Below are 23725 nucleotides of genomic sequence, written 5' to 3'. Positions count from 1 at the left end.
TGCATGCCCCCCTCCTCCATGTTAGTTTTGAGGCCCCACTCACTTTAGTGCACTTTAGAGTCATTTGTCAAATTCCAGTGAAGTCAAGGATGCAAGTCTGGTCTTCACTTAGCATTGTAACTCAAGGTTGCCCTGGAAAGCACATGTGACATGAATTCCGCAAGTTGGAGGAAGAGCACAACTTCTGAAGAGAACGCCAATCCAAGAGGGCAGGAAGATACCCAGACTTGAGAATGTGCTGTCTGAAATTTTGACTGTGGAGAAATGGAGTGGCTTTTCCTCAGAGTCCGGAGGCTTGAAAAAATGTCCATTACCGTCTTTCAAAGGCTTAGAGGAGACATTCACAGCGGCTCTCCCGGCCTTCTGCTGCCCAGATTGGTTTGCTGGTGGAGACTTGGCCATTGGCTTTTAGGACAGATTCCAGAAACAAACATGAAAGGAAGGGTGGTATGCCTCCACTTCATGTAGTTATCTCATTTAATTGTCATGACTATCTTAGTTTGTTCGGGTTGCTATGATAAACTACCATAAACTGGGTAGCTTAAATAGAAATTTATTTCTCACAGTTCTGGGGGCTGGGAAGTCTAAAAACAAGGAGCGTCTGTTAGATGCTTGATGAGTGCCTGATTCATAAATGATGCCTTCTTGCTGTCCTTACATGGTGGAAGGGGCAGAGGAGCTTCTCTAGGCCTATTTTATAAGGGTACTAATCCTATTCCTGAGGCTCTACCCTCCTGACTCAATCACTTCTTAAAGGCACAACCTCCAAATACCATCACCTCGGGGGTTAGGTTTCACCATATGACTTTTGATGGGACACAGACATTCAGACTATAGCAGTGACAATCCTGTGGGCGAAATATCCTTATCTCCGTTTTACAGGTATGACAAAGCCCCAAGGGGTTAACTTGCTAGGAGTCACACAGTTGATAAATGCTGGAGCTGAGGATTGAAACCTCATGAGCGTGCGTGTCTTCCCTTCCCTTCCCTTTAGACTCTACTCTCTAATCTCAGTGCTGGCTGTAAGGCTGGTGCCTTTTTCACTGTTGTGTTTCCAATGTCTAAAACATTACCAACACAGAATAGCTATTCAGCTTATGTCGCAGGATTCTTCTGGTATTACAACAGGAATCTCTCCTTGTGAAGTCGTTATTCTTCTTCAGATAGAGGAATAAAGACTCATTTTTCCATCTACCTGCTAGCATTGAAAACCCTTAGGCAGAATCTCCCCCACCCAACCTCCGTGGTCTAGCTGGCCCTGTCAAGGCTGCTAATAACCTCTCCCATCTACTCTCTATTCTCAGTGGAGGAAGGTCAGTGGGTGTCTGTTTTAGAGATGTTGTCAGTGGCTCAAATGTCTGTGACATGACATTTGATTAATCCCATGCTCCTGGGTACTTTCTTGCACACATTAGGTTGTGGGATCTTCTGCATTTTGATTACTATACCCTGGAAGCTTACAAACCATAAGACTTGCCAGATAGCAGACTGTTGGCTGTGTTAGCAGAGAGCTGTCCTGTGGTGGGACGTGCATGCACACATGCCACACATGTGCATGCGTGGAAAGAGAGAGAGAAACTCGACCACAAAAGTTGTACCTCTGCTTTGAGTTATTTTGATCTTCCTTCATTCGTTCAGCAAACGCTTATGAATTGTCCTTGCATTAAAAAGTGCATCATGTCCTTCGAGCCATATTTAGTATTAAATAGCAAAAATGCACCACTGAGCTAGCATTCTTTCTTTTTAATAAAATAGTGATTGATCGAATGGCATTCACCTCATTTCTCTGTGTGGTGAGTGAGAGTATTTTCTTGCAGTCCATTTTCAGCATGCTGCTATTACTGCACCATTTAGCTTGATGCCAAATTGCAGTTGGCTCCATTCATTTCTGTTTACTGAGTAGCGCTGTAGTGATTAAATGTCACTGGGTACACCGAGTATACAAAAGTAATTAACCTAAAAGGACATGTTAGAATAAGGGTCAACAACCTCTTTAGCCCACAGTGCCACCAGCAAGACAGAGTATTGACAGAGGTATTGCTGGCAGGGCAAGGGCGGAGCGGGGAGTGTGGAGAACGGAAAAGAGAGAAGCAAATGGAAGGAGGAAAAGGGAGAGGGAAAGGTCAGAGAAGCAGGAGCGATGGACCAGGACTCACAGTTGTCTGAAACGGCAAGTAGGGTGGGGCTAAGATATTTTTCATCAGTCCCTTATAATTCAGCTCTCTGACATGTGATCTTTTGCAGGGGGAGGGTGAGAGATTAGATCACAACTTGACTTACCTTTCAACATTTCAGCACTGGTTAGTGGAGTGCTCTTGCCTGGTTAGACCAGAGTAATTCTGGCACATGCTTGGTGAATCAACCTGTTCTTCCAGTGTTTTTTATGTTTCCTCAAAGTCACCTGCATCTTTAGGTCTTCTTGTCATATGAAAGCTTGAAATCATTCCTGTAGAATGAACTGAAATTGTATCTCTTAAGTATCTATGTCTCATTTGTTTTCATTCCTCAGCATACTGAAGTCACTGTCAGTCACAACTGATACTAATAATGCCTTATGCTGCTTTACATAATAAAAATTTACATAAAGCACCAGGTAGTCATCTATGACTTAAATATCAACCAATATAAACCTCTTCCTTAAAAAATAAGTATTGTATCTGTCTGCCTTATATTTGGCTTTTTCTTTCATCGTCTGTTTGTGGTGACTTACTACCCAGAAAAAAAAAAGCAAGGGGAGGACTAAGGATGTTTTTCCTTTTCCCACATACCTCCTTGGGGGATAAACATTTCAAGGAGCTCCCCAGGGTCACTGTTCTCTAAATGAGCATCACAGAAAAACTGCTGATGCCTGCATTCTTCCCTGAGTCTGTCAGGCAGGATTCCTTTAAATCCTGTCTTTTCAATGGTCAGACTTAAGTAAGATTTGTTTCCCTGTGGTCACAGACAGCTGAGGATTGTGTGATGAGAGACAAGGAAAGGGAAAACCTGTTGAAAACTTTCTTTCTTATAGGAAGCATTAATTTCTATTAGAATTTTTAAAAAGATGGCCTTCATACATTTGTCCAACAATGAATATTCATTGCATGCCCACCCAGAGGCCAGGGCTGGGCACTGACTTTGCGGGAGGGGCCTGCATCCTTGTTTGGTGAGGAGAGCAGCAGTGAAAGGGCACCAGCTTTAACTGTCTTTTCAACATAGTTCTGAAAATTATCTTGTCACCCTATTACTTTCCAAATTACTATTTTTGAAGGCTGCCTCCCTCTTTTGGTGTGCCTACACACACATATATCTCACACACACACACACACACACACACACACACTACTCTTCTTCTATTACAGGCATTATATTAAGCACTGAGGATGCAAAGAAATAAGACACAATAGTGCATGACCTTTAGGAATGCATAATCTCCTATGTTAATATAACGAAAATAATATGGTAACATGAAGCATACATGAGCAGAACCAAGTTTTCTGCCCCTTCATTTGTTCAGCAGCTGTCAATTAAAACACCGAAGTCCTGGATTTTCATGGTGATCAAAACAGGCGTGGTCCTTGCCTTCGTGGAACTTCTAGTCAAGTAGATGAGATAAATAATCAAAAGAATAGCCACAGTCACAGTGCCAGGAAGGAAGCACATAAGGAGCTGTGTTAGAGACCGGCCGGAAGGAGCTCCTTGGATAGCATTACAGATAAGACCTTTCCAAAGATGTGACATTTAAGCTGAGACATAAAAGATGAAAAGATGCTAGCCACTCAGGCTAGGAAAGGGAGTTCTTGGCAGAAGTCTGCACAAAGGCTCTGAAGGATGAAAACGTTTGGGTTGTCCAGTGCTCTGAGAAGGAAATTTTCAGATCAGATTGGAGAAGGTAGGCAGGGGCTAGATGACACCTGCTACTTATAACAAGTGCGAGACATTTGTCTTAATGGGTGTTGATTTCTGTTGGGACTCTGAGAACTTTTAAACCTGTGTTGTCTGACCTGGTAACCACAAGCCACATGTGGCTTTTCAGCAGCAGCAATGTGGCCAGTCCAAATTGAGATGTACTGTCATCAGTATAAAATGCACATCAGATTTTGAAGACTTAGTACTAAAAAAAGAATTTAAAATGTCGCATAATTTTCATATTAGTATGTGTATTGACGTGGTATTTTTTGAAGTATTGGGTTAAATAGATGACCAAAATTAATTTTACTGTAAAACATTTTTTAAAAATCTATCTGAAAAATGTAAAATACATAGGTGGTTCACATTATATTTCTGTCTGTCAGCGCCATTCTAAAGAATAACTTACTTTAATATTTTAATGAAGGCCCTTAAGACCAGTCAGTTAAGCAATCATTGAAAACTGTTTAGCCATTTTGTGGTGATATGAAGAACACCAGGAGTTCCTTATTAGCAACCTTAAAACTTACTAGGCAGCCTTCCTTTAAATTCATGTATTGTCATTTCTTTGTTCCTGTCATATTACCCTCAGACATTGTATAGAGTGTATTTGCATACATAATACATAAGAATATATATGAGAATCTGTGGAGTTAACACTCTTTGGGAAAAAAAGCGTAGCCTTTCAAATAGATTAAAGCAGTTTATTGAAAAAAAAGTAGCAACGTGAAAATACTTTCTTTTCTAATAAATGTTAATAGTTACTAAAATGAAGATTGTGGTCCATTAAGATACAGCTTGCCAAGTCCTAAAGCTTAGTAACTTATTTCTCTGAGCTGCTACCCTACTTCAGCTTTGTCAAAGCAGCTGTTATGATTGTGTTGATATTTTCATTCAAACACAGAGCACAGTACAGAAATAGGTATGAAGCCAGTGCACCTTCCGTGAACATCCGGGGAAGAGATTTTTGCCAGCCCTCCCACTTTTGTTTTTAGGGCAGTCAAACTCATGTACCACATGAGATTTGCCAGTGAGACTTAAGTAACGTTGGTTATAAGGCAGTAGGTGAATGAGTGGTTTAGGAAATGTTTTATAGGTCATATACTGAAAAAAAATAATCCCAGAAGAAAGTGGCCAGTGCATGTGACTGTAATTTACACAGAGTTGGCATACAAGATTTATAGAATCTGTGTTAAGGAGAGCAGAGTATTCTTGCTGGAGAACAAATGCAGACAGGAACATTAGACTTTGCAAACTTTGAGGAGGTCCATTGGATTGAAAAGCGTGAAATGACTTTGGGGTGATAGGTAGTTGAAACGATGAACACAATACAAAGTTGTATGCACTTGGCAATTTTTTTTACAGTTTCTGATAGACTGTTGATACTGTGCCATCTCTAATGATCAGGAAAGGGATTACTTGATTAATTCAGCTTGTACTTTGGATTCTTCTCTCCATCAGTGGTGAGGGGTTATACTTGTTCCAACTCATTCATCCACTTGTTTCCTTGTGTGGCCCAACACTTGTAGCACATGCAGACTAGCTTTCAAGAGAGGGCAGCTAAGCTCCCTGCATCAGAATCAACCCTGTGTCTTTGGCGTCAAAGCATCGTGTCCCAGCAGCTCAGTTTGTCAGCTAAAGTCACTGTGTTTAATGACATTTCTGGGGTGGAGCCAACAGCTTTATTCCAGGAAGAGGAAGCAACAGTGCAGAAACCCCGAGAGGACATTAAGATAATGTTCTAATTTAAAATCAATTTTATTGATACCTTATAAATTATTAGGGCATTTTATACTGACCAAGTAATACATAATGCTGAGACCATGAAAACAGAACATGAAAGAATGAATGTTGAAGTGCTGTATTTTCTACTACACATGAAGAAATAAAAACATAAGACTTTTATATCCTAAGTATTTTGACGAAGGAGCTCTACTGAAAAACAAGGTGTATATTTCATTCTTCAAGGTGTGTATTAATATTTTATTCAAGATGTTTCATGTGTTTCTGTACTTAATGTGTTGAATACTTGTTGAATGAGTCCATAAGTAGACAAAAATTACGCGGCTGTTTCCACATTTGCCAAAAGGGAATAGCTGTCTATGGGAGCTTACTAGATGCTAGGGTGAATCTTCTTTATCTTATGGCAACTTACAAGGAAGTGCTGCTAACACCCTGATCTTACCTACTAGAGAAATGGAAGCTTAAAGAGGTTCATTAGTTTTCCCAAGGTCACATAGCAAGTGTTACAGCCTGGTCTTGAACCGAAGGCTGTCTGACTTTTATACCTATAGCATAACCGTTGTAGAAAACTACCTCTCTTCTCAGTTATTCTTCTGACTGTTGCTTCCTCTGGTTTGGTAATATTTTGATTACCTGCAAAAGAAATTTACCTTGATCCAGGTTTCTCTTACCAGGAGAGAAGCAGAGATAAAAACAACAATAGAACATTTTAAAGAATATATTGTTCATGAAATGTTATACAAGGTGAAACATTTGTTAAGAATAGACTCATTACTTTATATGGAGATTATATTAATCTTCTTTTAACAAGGGCAGGTCTTTAGAAAGTCCCAGTCATTTTTGAAGGTGAGTTTTGATTTATGTTAATTTGAAAAAAGCAAGTTCTGTGAGAGTTTTATACAGATTGTGCTTTTAATGACTTCCTTAATCAAGCAGGTTATTAAAAAAAAAAAACTTCTTACTGTGATGAGCAGTAAACTGACACCAGTGACTGGGTCAGTCAGAGCTCTGCTATATTCAAGTTTTTACCACTCGCATGCTATAAATTTTAAGTTCATTTACATAAATTTGCATGTGTTATATGTTAGTATGTGAGACTTGTGCATTTTGATCAAATAATTTTCATTTTAAAGGTTTTATATTTACTTTTTCCCTATTGAGGATTATTTCCTCTTATATATCCTGGTGGTTTCCCTGTAAATGAGATAAGAATATGTTAAAATGTTTTATCAGTTATAAAGAGCTCAATGAATAGGAAAATAAACATTTTGTGTAATTCTGTACAATAAAATCCAAGCAGAAACTAGCTGGGTTATGGTACTACAGCAGTTTGATGTACCTGTGTTTATTCAGGATATTACTTTCCAAACTTACTCAAAGTGTAGTTCTAAAATGCAGAAATACAGTGCTTCGAGGTCTGGTGAACATGATCAATTCTTTGGATGATTCATGACTATAGAGTCACCAGTGTCCATTTTTATTTTTGACATGGGTCTTTTGCTTTTCTAACGGGTTGCAGAGGGAAATATGATTGAGGACTTTGATTATGGCATCAGTAAAGGATCTACAGGGGCCTTCTTCAGCTTTCTGTCTCTGTGCCCCCAACGCTGTCCCCATCACCAAAAACAAACTCAACTTGAATTGTCCCTGACTCCGATTAACGTTTGAGAATTCCTATAGTGACTGAACTATAGTTAGAGTAACTATAATTTATCATCTAAACTTGGCCGTTTTTGAGAGTGAAGGGAAGTCTGGACAACAGGCATAGAAAGGACAAACCAGGACTTGCAATTACCCTTGACAGATTTTAATGGTGCCTTCTGACTCCTCATTATCCCATGTATCTGTTTGCAAACTGATTTACCCTTTGGTACCATGTGGATAGGATTTTTGAAGGCCATAGCTGATGAGCAAACAAGCCATAACGAATGAGTTTTAGGCTTCTTGATCATGGTTGTCCGTGTGACCTATAGCATGTTCTTTCTGGTTGTTATCCTCTATGGGCAGGGAAGTCTAAGCACTGCACCTACGTGAATGGAAAGCAAAATTGGCATGGTGTGCATTAGAAATCAAATTAGAAAGTCCATTGTAGAGATAGTATTTGCAGTCTTGCCTCTGTGCAATATTGAACCAAAACCTTATTGTGATTGTTGAAAGGAGAAGAGTTTTGGTGAATAGTAGCATATTAAAACCCTATAATTACAGTGCATCAGAATATCTATGCTGGGGGAAGTGCTACACAAATGTCTACAAAAGACCTAACATAAGGTTTAAAATAGAAGATCCACACTAGGTCACCATCCCAATCTCTAAAGTAAGTAGAATCAACTGGAGTCCAGTATACAGTGATGGGACTAAGTTGCCCTGTTGAGGGGCTGGGCTATGTGCCTGGAACTGCACATTGTACTTTATGTGGATTATTTTTCTTGGTCCTCAAAGCAGCCTTGTGGGGCTGAGGATGGTGTGTTGTTACCCCCGGACTAAAGAGAGACGGAGAATAAGCAACATCCCTTACGGCTACACAGCTATTAAGTGAAGACTCTAGACTCACACCAGGCAGTCTGACTCCAGAGAGATGCTCTTGCCTGCTATTAAAATCTGTGCTCCCTGTTATTAAAATTAGCTAATTATAACAACAGCATCTTATTTTGGGGTGGGAGTTACTTTATAGAAGTCTTTCACATACAATTGTCATCTTTGATCTTGAAGTGGCAGAGGAGTAAAGGTGGAGGGGTGGGGCCATCCCTTTCAAGTTGCTGGAGGTGTCAGTTTTCCATCTGACTTGGTCAACAGCCTTAGTAAAGTCTGGGGTGGACTTTAAACTAGGAACTAGAATCTTCTCATAGTGAAATAAGAACCTGATTTGTGATGTTAGCAATAGCTTTCTAAAGCTTACCTTTTGCTGCCAAAGCAATTGGGGTTTCCATGTAATAAGTCTTTTAATCCTTTATTATTTTCTTCTTGATTTCTCCTTGTTTTCCTGCTCTTTTTCTTAAACAGATCTACCCTGTTCTTTTTAAATATCCCAGTATAAGTGTTTACTTTTAAAATCCAGAGCTTTACTAAACATTCACATTCAGGGTATTTTGCTTTCTCTGGATCAGCCATTGCTTCTGACTGTGACTCTCCAATCATAACAGATTTGCTGAGATACACACACACACACACACACACACACACACACACACACTCAAACTGTAGTGAGAAAGACTTGTGTTTAATCCTTCTAAATTTGTAGATTTATAGGGTCACAATGCAGCTTCAATAAGTTACGTGGTAAGCTTGAGAAATATCTAAATTGAGCTTTTAAAATAATAATAGAGAAATAAAAAAGCTTTTCTAGTAAAAGCATGACTTTATCGGTATTTATTTAATTCCTCTTATTCACATTCCTAGCAAAGATCCAAGTGGCATTCCTGTGGCAGAATGGTGGACTTACAAGATTCATGATGAGAGTCTGTGCCAAGTCCAATTTGATTCCAGAGTAATTATGTTATTAGAACATTGCTGATTGCCCCGGTGCCCATTGTGCAGCTTAACCTTTAAATGCTAGTGATAATTAACTACTTTATCATTCTACCAGGAAACTCCAACATGTAACTCTGTTCTACAAATTCAAAAATATAACGCTGCCTGCACAACCAGAAACAGCTAGCTTAAGAAAAATATGAAGTATTTGGTTGTACATATAAGCCAATAAATGAACATAAAAATCTAAATAGGCATTACCTTTTAGTATTTTTTTTTTTTTGAGATGGAGTCTCGCTACCTTTTAGTATTTTTAAGAAATTGTTTTGTTTAGAAATTTTTCCTCTTAATGTGGAAACAACCTTCAATAGAATATAGCAGAATCTGAATGCTCAGAGAATTATTAATAAAAGATGCATACACTCCACTTTTCTTCTTTTTGTGAAATATCAGATTAGCCAGATTTAGTGCATCTAAAGGGTAGGTAAAATAGCAAAGGTGAGGAAGGGGCTGAATTGCCATATTACCGATTTCAGGGACACCACCACACAAATCTTACTCTAGTGAATGGTCTCCCGTGGAATTGTTCATCCTAGTGATGCTCAGAAAAGAAATGTATCATAAGAGATTTGGACTGAGATTGAGGTGTGCAGAGGGGATGTTCAGCCATTTGTGTTAGAAATATTTCTGGGCAGTTCTCTTCTGCTCGTGATGCTAGGTGCTCCCACCCTCAGGGAGCCCACAGCCTGAAGTGGGAAGTGGCCTTGTAAACACAGCAATAAATTTATTGTGAGTGCTTTACTCATCGGAGGAACAAAATGTTAAGGGAACAAAGAGGAATGAATGATTAATTCTGCCTGACAGCATCCGAGGAAGCTTTGAAAAGTGACATTAGAGCTGATTCTTAAGGATAGTGGGGGATTTCAAAAGATAGATCTTGAGAAAATAGGCATTGCCATAAGCCAGGAAAAAAGGCTACAGATGTAATGAAAATACACAGAGCCCAGGGGAACGCTGGCTTATAGTGCTGATGGTAGGATACAAGGCCGGGACTCTGGATTGGGGTGTGGAGTGAAGACTTTTGGAAAACAACCATACTCAGAAATTTGGAATTTTTTTTTCCCCTGTAAACAGTAGGAAACTGTCCTTTTAAAAAAGAAGTAAGAACAGGCTGAACCTCTCTTTGAGTAGTATGAATTCCAGAAGTGAGGTAGTTACAGTGGAGAGGGGAAAACTAGAAACGGGGTTGAGGCATGAAGTACGGTACATAGTAACCCACAGATGATGGTTGCATGCATGGTTTCGGCGGTCTGAAAACCTGCTGAGTGCGCTGAGTTGTGTGAAAGCAAAGCAGAAGTGCTGAGCCAAGTCTCATGGCTTGGGAGTGAGGTTTGGAACTCAGCAGACATGCCCAAAAGTCAAGAAATAGTCCACTTTAAAAAATCGTTTGGCTCGTAATGTTTTGTGTCGATCTTCAGCCTTACTGAACAATGCCTGCAGTCTTTTCTGCCACTAAGCTTAAAGTTGAATGTTTGATAGGGATAGAGTATTCATATATAAAACCTCAAGAGGGGCTGGCACAGCAGGGAAGGATTTAGAGGTCCCCAGCCCCTCCCAGTGGGTACCCACTCACTGGTCCCATCTCTCTCCCCCACCAAACTCCCACCTGCACACCTGTGGAGCTCGTAATAGAGTTGCCATCACCACAGGTATGAAGAAGGCCTATCTGTCTTCTAACAATGTGCTTTGAAAGTTCAGAAGTGCCACAAAAGAGATTGTGACATTATGGCTCAGTGGAAATAAGATGGAACATAGACCCAAAAGTTCTGGATAACACACTTTCTCCCGTAGTTAATTAAAAGGCCCTCGTAAATGTTGTATGTTTTTATAAATGTCAGTTATTACCAACAGACTTAAAGCAACAACAACAAAAAAAGTTCAAAGAGTTAGTCTTACATGAAATGAATTTATAAATGAGGAAGAGCCTTCCTGGCCAGTTTTCTGAATTGATTTGCATGCCAGACAGAGACGTTCCACTGGTGATTGTTTTTCCTATAACTTTTTTTCCATAGAGATTTTCAGATAGTCTTTCTACTACCCTCCAAGATCAGCCCTTTCTTACCCTGGGTTAGGGTCATTCACAGTTGGGAGCCCTGCCCTGGTGCCCTGCCAAGGGACTGTGCTACTCAGGTTTTTGCCATTCACCACTCAGCAGGATAGCACGACCCTCAGCCCAGCTCCCACTCTCCCACCTCGCCTGCATTTAGATCTTTTTTTTTGGTCTGTCTGAAGCATAGGCACTAGGTAATTGTTAAGATTAGATCCAGTTTTCATTGGCACTTTTTTCACTGCTTCATCCATGATTTTAAGGTCTCATATTATCTAAATGTGCCCAGTAACCACCTGACCTTCATCGCAGATAGAGTCATTCCCTGCTTTGGATCTTGTCACCCATGTCTCTCATGTGTGTAGGAGACTTCTCCAGTTGAGAGCTCCTTGAAAGCAGAGATGGAACATAGAGGCTGAGCCTAAGTGTGATCCCAAGAGGCGTGGAGGATCTTTCTCCATTCCCCGGCCCCAGCGGCATTGCTAGGTTTCCAGACATTAAAAGGAGTGGGTTAATGAAAACTATAGGAGTGAGAAAGGAATAATATGCATTTTTGCAGGTGGTGTTTTTCCTGCCACTCTGCATCTTCCAAGCCCTAATATGTGGCGCTGAGCAAAATTTCATAAATACGACCTATATGTCACATGACCGCCATCTTTGGTTGCTCAAATCCCCCAAAATTACTTCCCCCTTTTTTTTCATTGACTTACTACCTCTTAAAAGCTCTGCTTTATAGTTTCTCTGTAGAAGCTTGAAATGCTGGCTTCCCATTAGCCAGCAAACTTTAAAAAAATAAAATAAATTTTTAAAAAAGCCTGACTTTTTCTCTTTCCCTTTTCTCTCATATATGCTTCTTTTCCCAACTTTCTTTCTTTCTCTTTTTTCGAGACAGAGTCTCACTCTGTTGCCCAGGCTGGAGTGCAGTGGCTCCATCTCAGCTCACTGCAGCATCTGCCTCCTGGGTTCAAGCGATTCTCCTGCCTCAGCCTCCTGAGTAGCTGGGACTACAGGTGCCAGCCACCACAGCTGGCTAATTTTTTTGTCTTTTCGGTAACGACGGGGTTTCACATGTTGGCCAGGGATGGTCTCTACCTCCTGACCTCGTGATCCGCCCACCTCAGCCTCCCAAAGTACTTGGATTACAGGTGTGAGCCACCATGCCCAGCCCCTTTCCCAACTTTCTAAAGACACTTCAACAGTACAATATATCCGTAAAACCCAACCCATTCTCTGTTTTGAGTTGACACTAACTCCTGCCACCCTTTTTAATTCCTCTCCTCCTTCTGTCCCATCTCTCTGCCTCTTCTCTCTTCTTCTTTCTTTCCCATTATCTTTCCCCCTTGTCTTTTGCTACTTGTCTTTCCCTTTAGATCCCTGTTTTCCTCCTTTCGTCTCCTCTGCTCTCTCCTGTTTCCTCTTAACAGCTTTGCAAGTATGTACTAAAGAACAAAAAGAAAAGAAAGTCTCAAGTGACTTAAAAATCATTTGACTAAATGGATGATAATTTCTCAACCATGCTTCCTCTCCTTCTAATTCCAGAGCTCTTCAGTATCCCCATCAGCCAGTTTCCGAGGTGCTGAGAAGCACAGAAACTCCACAGACTACTCCTCAGAGAGCAAAAAACAGAAAACTGAAGAAAAGGAAATTGCAGCTCGTTATGTAAGTTCATTCACCCTTGCTTTAGGGGAGACCTGCTTGCCTTTTTATCTGCAGCCATTTTACCCTTTGACTGTTTCCAGCCAACACAGGAACACAGGATAACATCCTTTAGGAGACAAAAAACATTTGTTGCTTTTATAGCTCTGTAGCCATTGGCTAACTGAAGTCCTGTGTGTGTACAGGTGCATGTGAGGATAGACTGCTTCATTTGGGCAGCTAACAGAAGACCTGAATGATCCATATTATTGTTTCTCTAGGTATATTTGCTTCCCCATTTATTTCAGAGTGGTTGGATTTTCTGTGGTTAGCTCGAATTGTTAAGGAAAAAATATAAAATCATAAAAAAGGTGTTTAAATGCCTAGATGGATTCATGTGCTGAAGGATATACCAAATCTTGTGGAATAAAACATGGAGAGACATCCAAGATCATCCCTAGCCTGGAATGAAGCTCACTTTCCTCTAGTGGCTGGGCAGGTCACAGGAGTGAAAGCGGGGAGCAAGCTGGATGGAGCAGTGTGGAGGCAGGCGGCCCCTGCTCTCCTTCCCTGCTAGTGTCCTACAGGGCTTCAGGCCTCATGAAAAGCTGAAAATCTAGATTTTTACCTCCCAATATGCAGTTTTTTAAAATACTGACAAACCAGACCACACCTGTGTGTAGGTTGGATTTAGCCTGGGCCTGTCAGTTTGCAGCCTCTACTCTAGAGTAATAAGCCAACCATCAGCTTCAGTTTTGTAAACTGAAAAATATAATCAGATCACCCTGTTGGTGCAGTGGGCAGTGCATCAGTCTCATAATCTGAAGAATATAATCATATTACCCACCTTTATAGCATCATCATGAGGATTAAAGAAAATAGGACATTATCAAGTATTTAACACTCTTTGGTTCAGCTCATCTTTATAAGATCTGAGGAATTAGCCTGGACTTATTTAGGGTAAATGTGGTATATTTTGTGGGGGGAGAAGATAATGCTTCTTACTTGTCAATGCAGGACAGCGATGGTGAGAAAAGTGATGACAACTTGGTGGTTGACGTTTCCAATGAGGTATGTTAGCGGCTACTTTAATTTTCTGCTCTTGTCCAGCCATATCAAAGACTAGTTGTCCAAACAATTAGTATCCAAAATATTTTGAGATTTGTCATTTTGTTGTTGTTGTTGTTGTTTTTTGAGGCAGGGTCTTGTTCTGTTGCCCAGGCTAAAGTACAGTATTGCGACCACAGTTCACCGCAGCCTTGAACTCCTACGCGAAAGTGATTCTCCCTGCTCAGCCTCCCGAGTAGCTGGAACTACAGGCACATGCCACCATGCCTGGCTAATATTTAAATTTTTTGTGGAGATGAGGTCTCATTATGTTACCTAGGCTGGGCTCAAACTCCTGGGCTAGGATTAATTACAGGTGTGAGCCACTGCACCCGGCCCAAAACATATTCTTGATTTCTAAAGGGACCCACTTTTTATTTACATAAAAATTATATACTACTGATTTTATGTTATTGATCTTTTATTTTTTATTTTTATTTATTTATTTATTTTGGTCGCTGTTCTTTTCTATGAAGAGGAAAGTGTCTTCTCTACCACAGTGAAGGCACACCAGAGCTCTGTGGTCAGCCTGCAGGTCTTATTGACCTGCAATTGGCAGATGGGTGGGGTTTTGACTTTTCTTTGGGTTTTAAATAAGTACTATAAATACTATAATTTTGGGGCCCTCAATACTGAATTTTTTTGTTAGTAGTTTCGGTGAGTATTGTTATCTGTTCTAGCACATTTGTGCTTCTAAGCATGCATTAAATGCTTTTGGCTAGAAATGTCCACACCCAACAACCCCAGTGTTGTAAATGGGCTGTGCTTGCATTACTCTCCATGATGTTCCTTGGTAGGATCCATCTTCCCCGCGAGGGAGCCCAGCACATTCCCCGAGAGAGAATGGCCTGGACAAGACACGCCTGCTCAAGAAAGATGCCCCGATTAGTCCAGCCTCTATTGCATCTTCCAGCAGTACTCCCTCCTCCAAATCCAAAGAACTTAGCCTTGTAAGTAGCTGCTTACCATCTCTCTGAGTGTGGCCTCTGCCAATTTGATGTTTGAATTTGATGTTTTTATCTTTATATTTCTCACATTTTTTACAGGACTTTTATTTCCAAGTGTATATATGTGTTCAGTATTTACGTTTAATTGGCAAAAGTATGTAGAGCAGAATAAGTTTACTAACTTGTTGGTGATTAGTGTTTATTTTGTGATTCTTTTTGCAAGGATAGAAGAGGGATATGGGGAAATTGAGTGAAACACGTCTTAGCGAAGATGAAAAATGCACACTGGGGTTACAGAGATGGTTTTGTCGCCTGTGGTTTATGGTAAATTTAGTTTGGGGCTTGAATGTGATTTTGTTGCTAGCTTTGTTTGAATTACCAAGCTACATATGACTGCAATAATTTTCCCTTCCTATCTAAAAAGTAATCTGTCATTTACAAAAGTCTACCTTGACTCACATCACAAATCACAAATGCAAAAATGAACTGCTCACCCATCAGGATAATCTCCCTGCACCCTATTCTTCTGTGGCTGTGTAGTTAATTGCAATTTTGTGTGGCGTGTCTTTTTTCCTCACCAGTTATTTCCTTGTAACATAACATTTAAAGAATAAAAAGACAAAGAATAAAAAGACAAATTTTCTAATAACCTCCGGAATTCACAGCTAAAGGAAAGGAAATTCTTCAGTTGCTCTGCAAATTAGGGGGAATATGTCTGACCGAGGGCTAGATTGTTGGGTTTTTTAAATTTTATTTTATTTTCTCTTGGCCTTCTGGCATTCTTTTAATGGCACCTGCTCTCTGCTTAGTCTCTATGACAGTTCAGACTTGGATCTGTTTTCTAATGTGACCTGTTCACCAGGAAGCCTCTTATGACATGAACATTCTGCCAGGAGCCCTGAGTTACCCCAGTCTTTACCAAAGCCACCGGCAAGTGGCCACAGTTAGGACATCCTGGTTTGTGAGCCTCATCTGACTCAGACCAATTTCCTAGAAATGAGCTACTCTCCTCAAAATTCAGCTTTAGTTTATGTCTTCCCAAATATTAGGTCTGCGGTCTCAAGGAACTCTTTTGTTTCTTTGTTAACGTTTCTATTAATGAAAATCAAGGCCCAAGCTGAAGAACCTCTTTCATTTTTTTTCTCCCTTCCTTTTCTTTACCTTTTTAATGTTTAAAGTCATTGTTAAAACCATGTTCTAATTGCCAGTACATGTCATTTCATCTCGTTAGAATGAAAAATCTACTACTCCTGTTTCAAAGTCCAATACCCCTACTCCACGAACTGATGCGCCCACCCCAGGCAGTAACTCTACTCCCGGATTGAGGCCTGTACCTGGAAAACCACCAGGAGTTGACCCTTTGGGTTAGTAAGAAAAAAGTGTTTTCTATATTCTTATGGTTGTTTTTAAATAATGTAAAGAGTACAGTACATTGAAAGTGCTAATGACCAGCACTGAATGGCTGTTAGACAAAGTTACTTAACCTGAACTGAGCACCTGGGACCAGCCTTGTCTGGCACATGGTAAGTGTTCAGTAGAACAGAGTGAATGAGTGAACTCTGAAGGCTTGAATGACTTTTGAGAATATTAAAATAAGCTCATTTGAACCATAGATTCTATTTTTTGACATGTTTACAAATGTCTTCACTGTTGTTTCCTGTGTTCTTCATTTTTCTTCCATCCATTTTGGTTTGCAGCCTCAAGCCTAAGGACCCCAATGGCAGTACCCTGTCCATATCCCACTCCATTTGGGATCGTGCCCCATGCTGGAATGAACGGAGAGCTGACCAGCCCCGGAGCGGCCTATGCTGGGCTCCACAACATCTCCCCTCAGATGAGCGCAGCTGCCGCTGCCGCCGCTGCTGCTGCTGCCTATGGGAGATCACCAGTGGTGCGTTTGTGAGCTTCACAAAATAATATTTTAGCACACAGAGGATTGTCATGCTTGATTGATTACTTGATTGATTGAGACAGGGTCTCACTCTGTCACCCAGGCTGGAGTGCAGTGGCATGATCTTGGCTTACTGCAGCCTCCGCCTCCCAGGCTCAAGTGAACCTCCCACCTCAGCCTCCCAAGTAGCTCAGACTACAGCATGCGCCACCATGCCCAGCTAATTTTTAAAATTTTCCGTAGAGGCGGGGTTTCACCATGTTGCCCAGTCTGGTCTCGAACTCCTGGCCTCATGTGATCTGCCTGCCACAGTCTCCCAAACTGCTAGGATTACAGGCATGAGCCACCATGCCTGGCCTATGTATTTTTTAATGTAATTTATATAATCTAAGGTATTTAGAGATCTGTGGGTATTTATAAATTAAGCTACATGTAATCATATCTTGAGATCCATTTTCTTTTGTAAGGTGAGGAAGTTTCTTTTTTTTTTTTTATATGTCTTTTTTAAAGAATCCTAATTTTAAATTTTCCAAAATGATACTAATTTTGGAAATTTCAGACCTACAGAATTAGATCACATAGTATAATGAATGTAATGACTCTTTGGTTTTACCATGAGCTTCAGTAATCATTAGTATAATTTTTTAATCTATGTTCCACCCTCAAGTATAATACCATTAAATCCTAAACATTTTATCATTTCATCAGTGAATACTTCTGTATATACATCTCTAAAACCTTATTTTTTAAGGATCTATTCGCCCAGGTTTTAGAATAGATTTTGAGAAGGATAAAACAAGTCGCATGTAACTGTGCTTATTTGTGTTGTTTGCTTGGGAAAAATTATAGGTGGGATTTGATCCACACCATCACATGCGTGTGCCAGCAATACCTCCAAACCTGACAGGCATTCCAGGAGGAAAACCGTGAGTACCTTTTTGCCTCTGTACTCATTGTGTGTCAAACTCAGGTCCCTTGCTGACCCCTTGGACTTTGAGTATCACTCGACAGTGTTGAGGGAGTTCCCATGACTTGTATTTTTTGCCTTGCAAGGTATTTTTCATTTTCTCTTAGCACAAGAAGAGAAGTAATGAAGTGGGGTTTTGCAGTGTAAAATTTTGAGCTTTAATATGTAAATGCAAATTGCAGAAGCATCTCCAGTAGTCAGGTCTTCTCTACATCTGTTGCGGATTTCAAGGCAATTCTTTGTTCCAAAAGTCTGATTATTATGTGCAAACCTGGATGTTCAAAATTTGAATATGTTGGGAAAAGAGATGCCAAACTTCAAAAGCTGAAAGGAAATAAGGGCACTCTTACGCTAAGTTCTGTTTTCAGAAAAGGTGACTTGCTCAGTTGGCTTCTTATACTGTGCTGTGGGCATCTGGAGCCTCTGTATTCACAGATTCCTTGAGTTAGGAAAGACAAAACACAACACACCAGTTGTTCTAGCCTCCTCTTGTACATTGTGATCTCTCACCAGATCTCATTCCAAATACTTTATTTAATCTAATGCACCTTTTTATTACTACCTAGTCACAGTTGTCTCTGCTAATTGGCTTCATCTTCCCAGAAACAAAGATTTTACTATAAAGTAGCACTGGCTCTTTCTTTAAAATCCCAGCTGGCTGCTTTCTCTCTCCTCTCCTTTGGGAAGCCTCCCCCGCAGATCCTCCGTGGCCTTGTTAGTCACCTGTGTGTGTGCATTTATTCTCATCACTCTGTCCGTGGGCATCCCCTCTGTCACTACACATGCTGTATATGTGCTGCCTCCCCAGTCTCCAGGGCTATCCAGACCTGACCCTCAGTAGCAGCTCAAAGCCCCTTCTCCCAGAGGCTTCCCTGGTAGCTTGCCTGCCTTGAGGCATTTTGTTCTTACTGTCCTTCTTCCTGCAAAACTTTCTGTGGCTTAGTGTCTCATTTAGTTATCTAAGATGTCATTATGTCAGAGCGTTCTGCCCTGACAGCCCTATTATCCCTCTCTCCCTTCCTCCATATTATTCTCTCCTGTTCTACTACCTTTTTAATGCTTATTTATAGCCATTTTCTGCCTCTCCCTCTTGCCTATAAGTTCCATGAAAGCAGAACAGAGCTTTCTGTTGTTCGGTTATAGAAGTAGTCTCACTGCCTAGAATGGCACCTGGTTCGTAGTGGTGCTCACAGTATGGGTTTGCTCAGGGAACGGATATGTGCTGGTCTCTCTTCTCGGACCTCCCATTGCTTGTTTATTCACTCCCTCACACTCGGGCACCTAGTTTTCACCCTGGTGTTAATTGCGTGCCCTCTTCTCCCCACATCCCTTCAGTGTTGCCTAACCTAGACCCTTTCTTTACTTTCCATCTGAGGAATCCGAATCTCAGTTCTTCCTTTTGTAACATATTAATACTTCTCCACAGACTCTACCCTAACCTTCCTTGTTGCATCAAACACAGTGCTGGCTCCATAGCCAAGTTGCTTGGTAAATATTTGACTGATTAATAGGGGAGAAAAGACAAATTAGAGTTCCTCAAGAGTTGAAGGTATGAATATCAGTTACCATAAAATTCTGTGTACCTGTGCGTGTTTTGCAAATAGTTGTTGACTGACTGACAACTCTTATTGACCAAGAACTCTGAGGTATTTGAAGGTGAAAATTGGGTCTATTTCAAGCAATGCTAAATAACAAGGTAGTACGATTAATCAAATAATGACCCAGTTACCTACAAGTTCCATATGAACTTGTGGGGAAAGTGGAAGGGTTCCTTTAGGGAATAAGTACTATCTCTTTTTTATGGTCACTTGTTAGGTAACCAACAGTTGTACCCAGAGCTACAGCATGACCACTAGAGTGAATGAGATGATGCCTCTTGCCTCAGCTGCTGCTTTGAGGCGCAAGGGGTGTAAGTGTCTTTAAGGAAACACCTTGGCTAGGGGATTTGGACCAGTTAAACCACTGTGGAGTCACAGCTGCTCTGACTCAGGTCGTGCTTCTGAGTCTTAAGCTGACTTCCCTTCATCAGTTTTGACTTTTGGTTTTATAAAATGTTTAAACATTATAAAATGTTTAAATGTTTAAGATCATTTTGGGTGGGTTAATGGATTAGAGGATTGTTGAGAATTTGTGTTTATGAGAGTAACAGTCACATCTACTGCAATTGGCAAATGACACTTTACCAGGAAAATGACACTTTACCAGGAAAATGACACTTTACCAAAAGCATGTGGTGCAGTCAACAGAGTATGGTTTTGGGAGTGTGACAGATCCCAGTTTGAATTTAGACTCCACCAGTTGAATTTAGACTCTTCTCTCCACTGAGAGGAGTGGCTTTATGCACAGTTTCTTTGTGAGCTTCAGTCGGCTCACTGAATCAGGGATGGCACCTCCTCAACAAGAAGAATGTGAAGATAGGAAGTAAGATAATATGTTGTGTGTTCATTGAGTGCCACATTTGTTACATGGTGGCTGTTTAGTCAACCCCAGCCTTATTTCCCTTTCAGCTTTGTCCCAGCATATTATCCATTTTTCAGCTGGCTATGTAATAGGAGGTACAGTGTGTTTTAGAGGCACAAGTGACCCAAGAAGATGGGTCATTGGTGTGTCTTTATGTAACAGAGCATGAAGGCATATAAAGTTATATTGACTTATATGCACATAGAGATAATATACTTTTATTATAGATTTTTATAGCAGAAATGAATGTAACAGTTATGTGGCTCTCCAGATCATAAGATATAGAATTGTGCAACGTTGTCTTGTGCATATTTTTCAAAACAAAACTTTAAGTGTGCTAGAAAATAAAACAAAAAATCATCCATCCTCCTCCATCACACATACCCACAATGTAACTACCTTTCTCCAGAAAGACTTATAAAAGTTGTGCATCTCTGTTCTAATTATTTCACACAATGAATTGCTAGATATTATCAGAAATTATAATTAGATGCATGTTCCAAACTAATAAAATGGTGTTTAATTATATAATTCTCATTGAGTACTCTTGTCCAGGTGAATTAGCAGAGGTTCTACTCCATATATAGTTGGAATGACAACATAGTTTAATTTCAACATAAGCCAAAAATGGCCTTTCTCCTTCACCTGCTACTCAAATGAGACTTATATGGCTAGTGTATAAGTATTTGATTAAAATCACGGTACTAATTGTATGGGATATGACATGTGAACAGAGCAAAAATAAAAGATCTCAGGTTAGTGGATTATAGGCTGCTCACAATTCAGAAATCTGACTCTTTTGCATTGGTTTATTTTTATAAAGCAAGATTTTCAAATGAGAATAATGCCTGATACATGGTAAAAACCTTCAACAAGTGTTTGTTGGCTAACTCTGGTCTGTGTGCTACTTAGAACCAAGGTTTTCTATCATACGTCAATGTAAAATACAATAACTGGTCTGTGTGCTACTTAGAACCAAGGTTTTCTATCATACGTCAATGTAAAATACAATAACCAGACCTCGTTGTGACCTCAAGGTCGAATCCCATCTTGTGACACATTGGAAATGTGGAGAAGGTGTTGTGCACGTGAGAGATGAGCACAGCACAGCAGAACTGGGCCTCAGAAAGGAGAATGAGGGGAAGGTGGGAAAGCCAGCAACCTTCTTTAAATATGCAGGGTCTTTGTCAAGATGACAATCCATATATAATGAGTTTGATACACATGTTTTTAAAAAAGCAAATTGCATGTGTCTGGATTGTTCAAAGTGTAATTATGTCAGAAAGTCCAAGCCTAGCATTTTCTTCAACTGTCTCTTATTCTCCTCGCCATGTTTGTTGGAGAGCCACTCTTTGCTCGTAGCAGCTTAACCTGTGGGGTGTATGTTTATGTTGAGAGGAGTTCAGGTCACTCTTATTTCTCTCCCTCCAGCCCTGTATTTCTAGTTATTTGTTGGGCATCTTAGCTAGGGATCTTCAGTGTATGTTACTTGCACCACAAATTCATTATATCCAGAAAGTACTTTTGTAAATTAGGTCCTCTTCCCAGTTTGCCACTTTTTTGGTAACTACAAGTACCACGTTTCTTTTTTCCTGAGCTCAGAAACTCAGTTACTGTAGCTCCTCTTCACATCTCATCAATTTAGTCCTATAGGATTTTATGTCCACTGTACCTTCTAACTTGTCATCCTTGCCCTTGCCTAGGTCAGGCCCCCCAGTACCTCTTATTTCAATTGTTGGAATAATTGTGGTGGTTGTTGTTTGAGAGAGAGTCTCGATCTGTCGCCCAGGCTGGAGTGTAGTGGCTTAATCTCAGCCTACTGCAACCTCTGCCTGCTGGGTTCAAATGATTCACATGCCTCAGCCTCCCAAGTAGGTGGGATTACAGGCACATACGCCACCATGCCTGGCTAATTTTTATGTATTTTTAGTAGACATGAGGTTTCACTGACTGGTCTCCGACCTCCTGACCTCAAGTGATCCATCCCCCTTGGCCTCCCAAAATGCTGGGATTACAGACGTGAGCTACCATGCCCAACAGGAATAATTGTTTTTAATTCCTCCTGTCCATCCTAATCCTTGCTACTAAGTTGATTTTATGAATAGCTTTGCCCAGTAATGGCACACTCCCTCTATCCCTCAAAAATCCCTTCAGTCAATTCTGGAAAGGTCTCAGGCTGGCATTCTGGTCCTTCCCTTTTATAGCATTACATTGATTTAATTATATAGAGATATAGATCTGGTATGTTTTTTCAGACTATGCTTGGCCAGTTCCTCTATCCACCTACTGTGTGGTTATTATTGAATGAATTCCTGGATTAAAACCAGCTCATTTCACCTCATCCTTTTGGGACTTTTGTTCTCTGCTATTCTTGCTATCTGGAATATTTTTTCCATCTTTGTCTTTACTTGATGATATCTTTTCACTCTTTAAAAACCCATTTCTATTACCATGTCTCTCTCTCATGCAACATAAGCTCTATCTTTCCTTTTCAAAACACTTCAGAATACTTTCCGTTAGAATGTGACCTGATATTGTAGTCACTTCTGTACTTTTCTCTCATCATGCTAACTAGATTGTTAGTCACTTGTGGGCAAGACCAGGTGCATTACCTAATTTTGTATCCTTAGCATGACATTGGCGTCAGAGTATATGGATGGGAGATACTTATTATATTGTTGCATTAAATTAGTTAGAAACAGAATCGTCCTTTGCGCCTGGGTTTCTCTGATTCCTAGCTGTATTGACTTCCCTCATACCTTCCAGGAGTCTTTGCTAGTTACAGTCAAAGAGTCTATCGAAATCTGATATTTAATAAGTATGTACTAGAGCTTTATTGTTGCCAGTTCTGAGTGCCTTCTATGTATATTAATAGCGAACAGAGGGCCACATGAATGAAAGCAGGCTCTTGGAATTCATCTGGACTCTTGAAAGGACTCTTCCCGGGAACATAGTAGGTGCTCACAGAGTAGTTGTGATTGAGGTGAAGGCTGTCCTGTTGAAGACCTTGAAGGAAATGGTGTGCCTGGGTTCTTAACTATTTAAAATCTCAGTGCTCTTTAAAAACCATTTAGTGATTCTAGACTAGAGAATGAGATGACTTTCCTAATAAATTATCATTAAGAATGTATAACACCATCTAAACTTGGAATAATCTTCCTTTCCCTTCCTTTAAGATTTAGTCTTCATGACCTCCTAATTGCTAAATCAATTAGCCTTTTTCTCGGTCGTCATCCCTCAGAACCTCCGCCTTTAAGGAGCATTACTGCCGCCTTCTCCTTGTCTGAACTGAAATCTGGCCATCTCCTGAGGCCACCCCTTCACCTGCAGCTCTATACGGGGTGACCTTTCCATTTCATTCGCTGACCTCAGCACCAGCAGTGGGGTTAATAACAGCTGTGGTTGCCACCCCTTCCCCAGCCTTGCCAAGAACAGAACTTTTCTGCCTGTTTATGAAAACTTTGCTCCTTTCAGGCTCTTGCCATCGGACTACCTCCTCCTCCACCTTGGTG

At 40.4% G+C, this 23725-nt stretch overlaps 1 protein-coding gene across 19 annotated transcripts in view; it reads left to right on the top strand.

The window, feature by feature from the left end:
- LOC105498726 (TLE family member 4, transcriptional corepressor) overlaps nt 1-23725 on the top strand; it is a 155371-nt gene that overhangs the window by 115742 nt on the left and 15904 nt on the right. For 10 of the 19 annotated variants that reach the window (XM_024786719.2, XM_024786718.2, XM_011771019.2 and 7 more), the window contains 6 exons: nt 12746-12865; nt 13859-13912; nt 14746-14898; nt 16127-16259; nt 16593-16786; nt 17636-17712. In XM_024786719.2, coding sequence (XP_024642487.1) covers nt 12746-12865; nt 13859-13912; nt 14746-14898; nt 16127-16259; nt 16593-16786; nt 17636-17712 — 731 coding nt within the window. Of the gene's footprint in view, nt 1-12745; nt 12866-13858; nt 13913-14745; nt 14899-15123; nt 15220-16126; nt 16260-16592; nt 16787-17635; nt 17713-23725 lie in introns of all 19 variants that reach the window. The other 9 variants (XM_011771012.2, XM_011771011.2, XM_011771014.2 and 6 more) reach the window with 1 other exon arrangement.

This window comes from Macaca nemestrina, chromosome 14, assembly GCF_043159975.1.
Source record: "Macaca nemestrina isolate mMacNem1 chromosome 14, mMacNem.hap1, whole genome shotgun sequence".
NCBI classification, from domain to species: Eukaryota; Metazoa; Chordata; class Mammalia; order Primates; family Cercopithecidae; genus Macaca; species Macaca nemestrina.
Note: the sequence above shows the minus strand (reverse complement) of the source record. Positions and strands in the feature narration are given on the sequence as shown.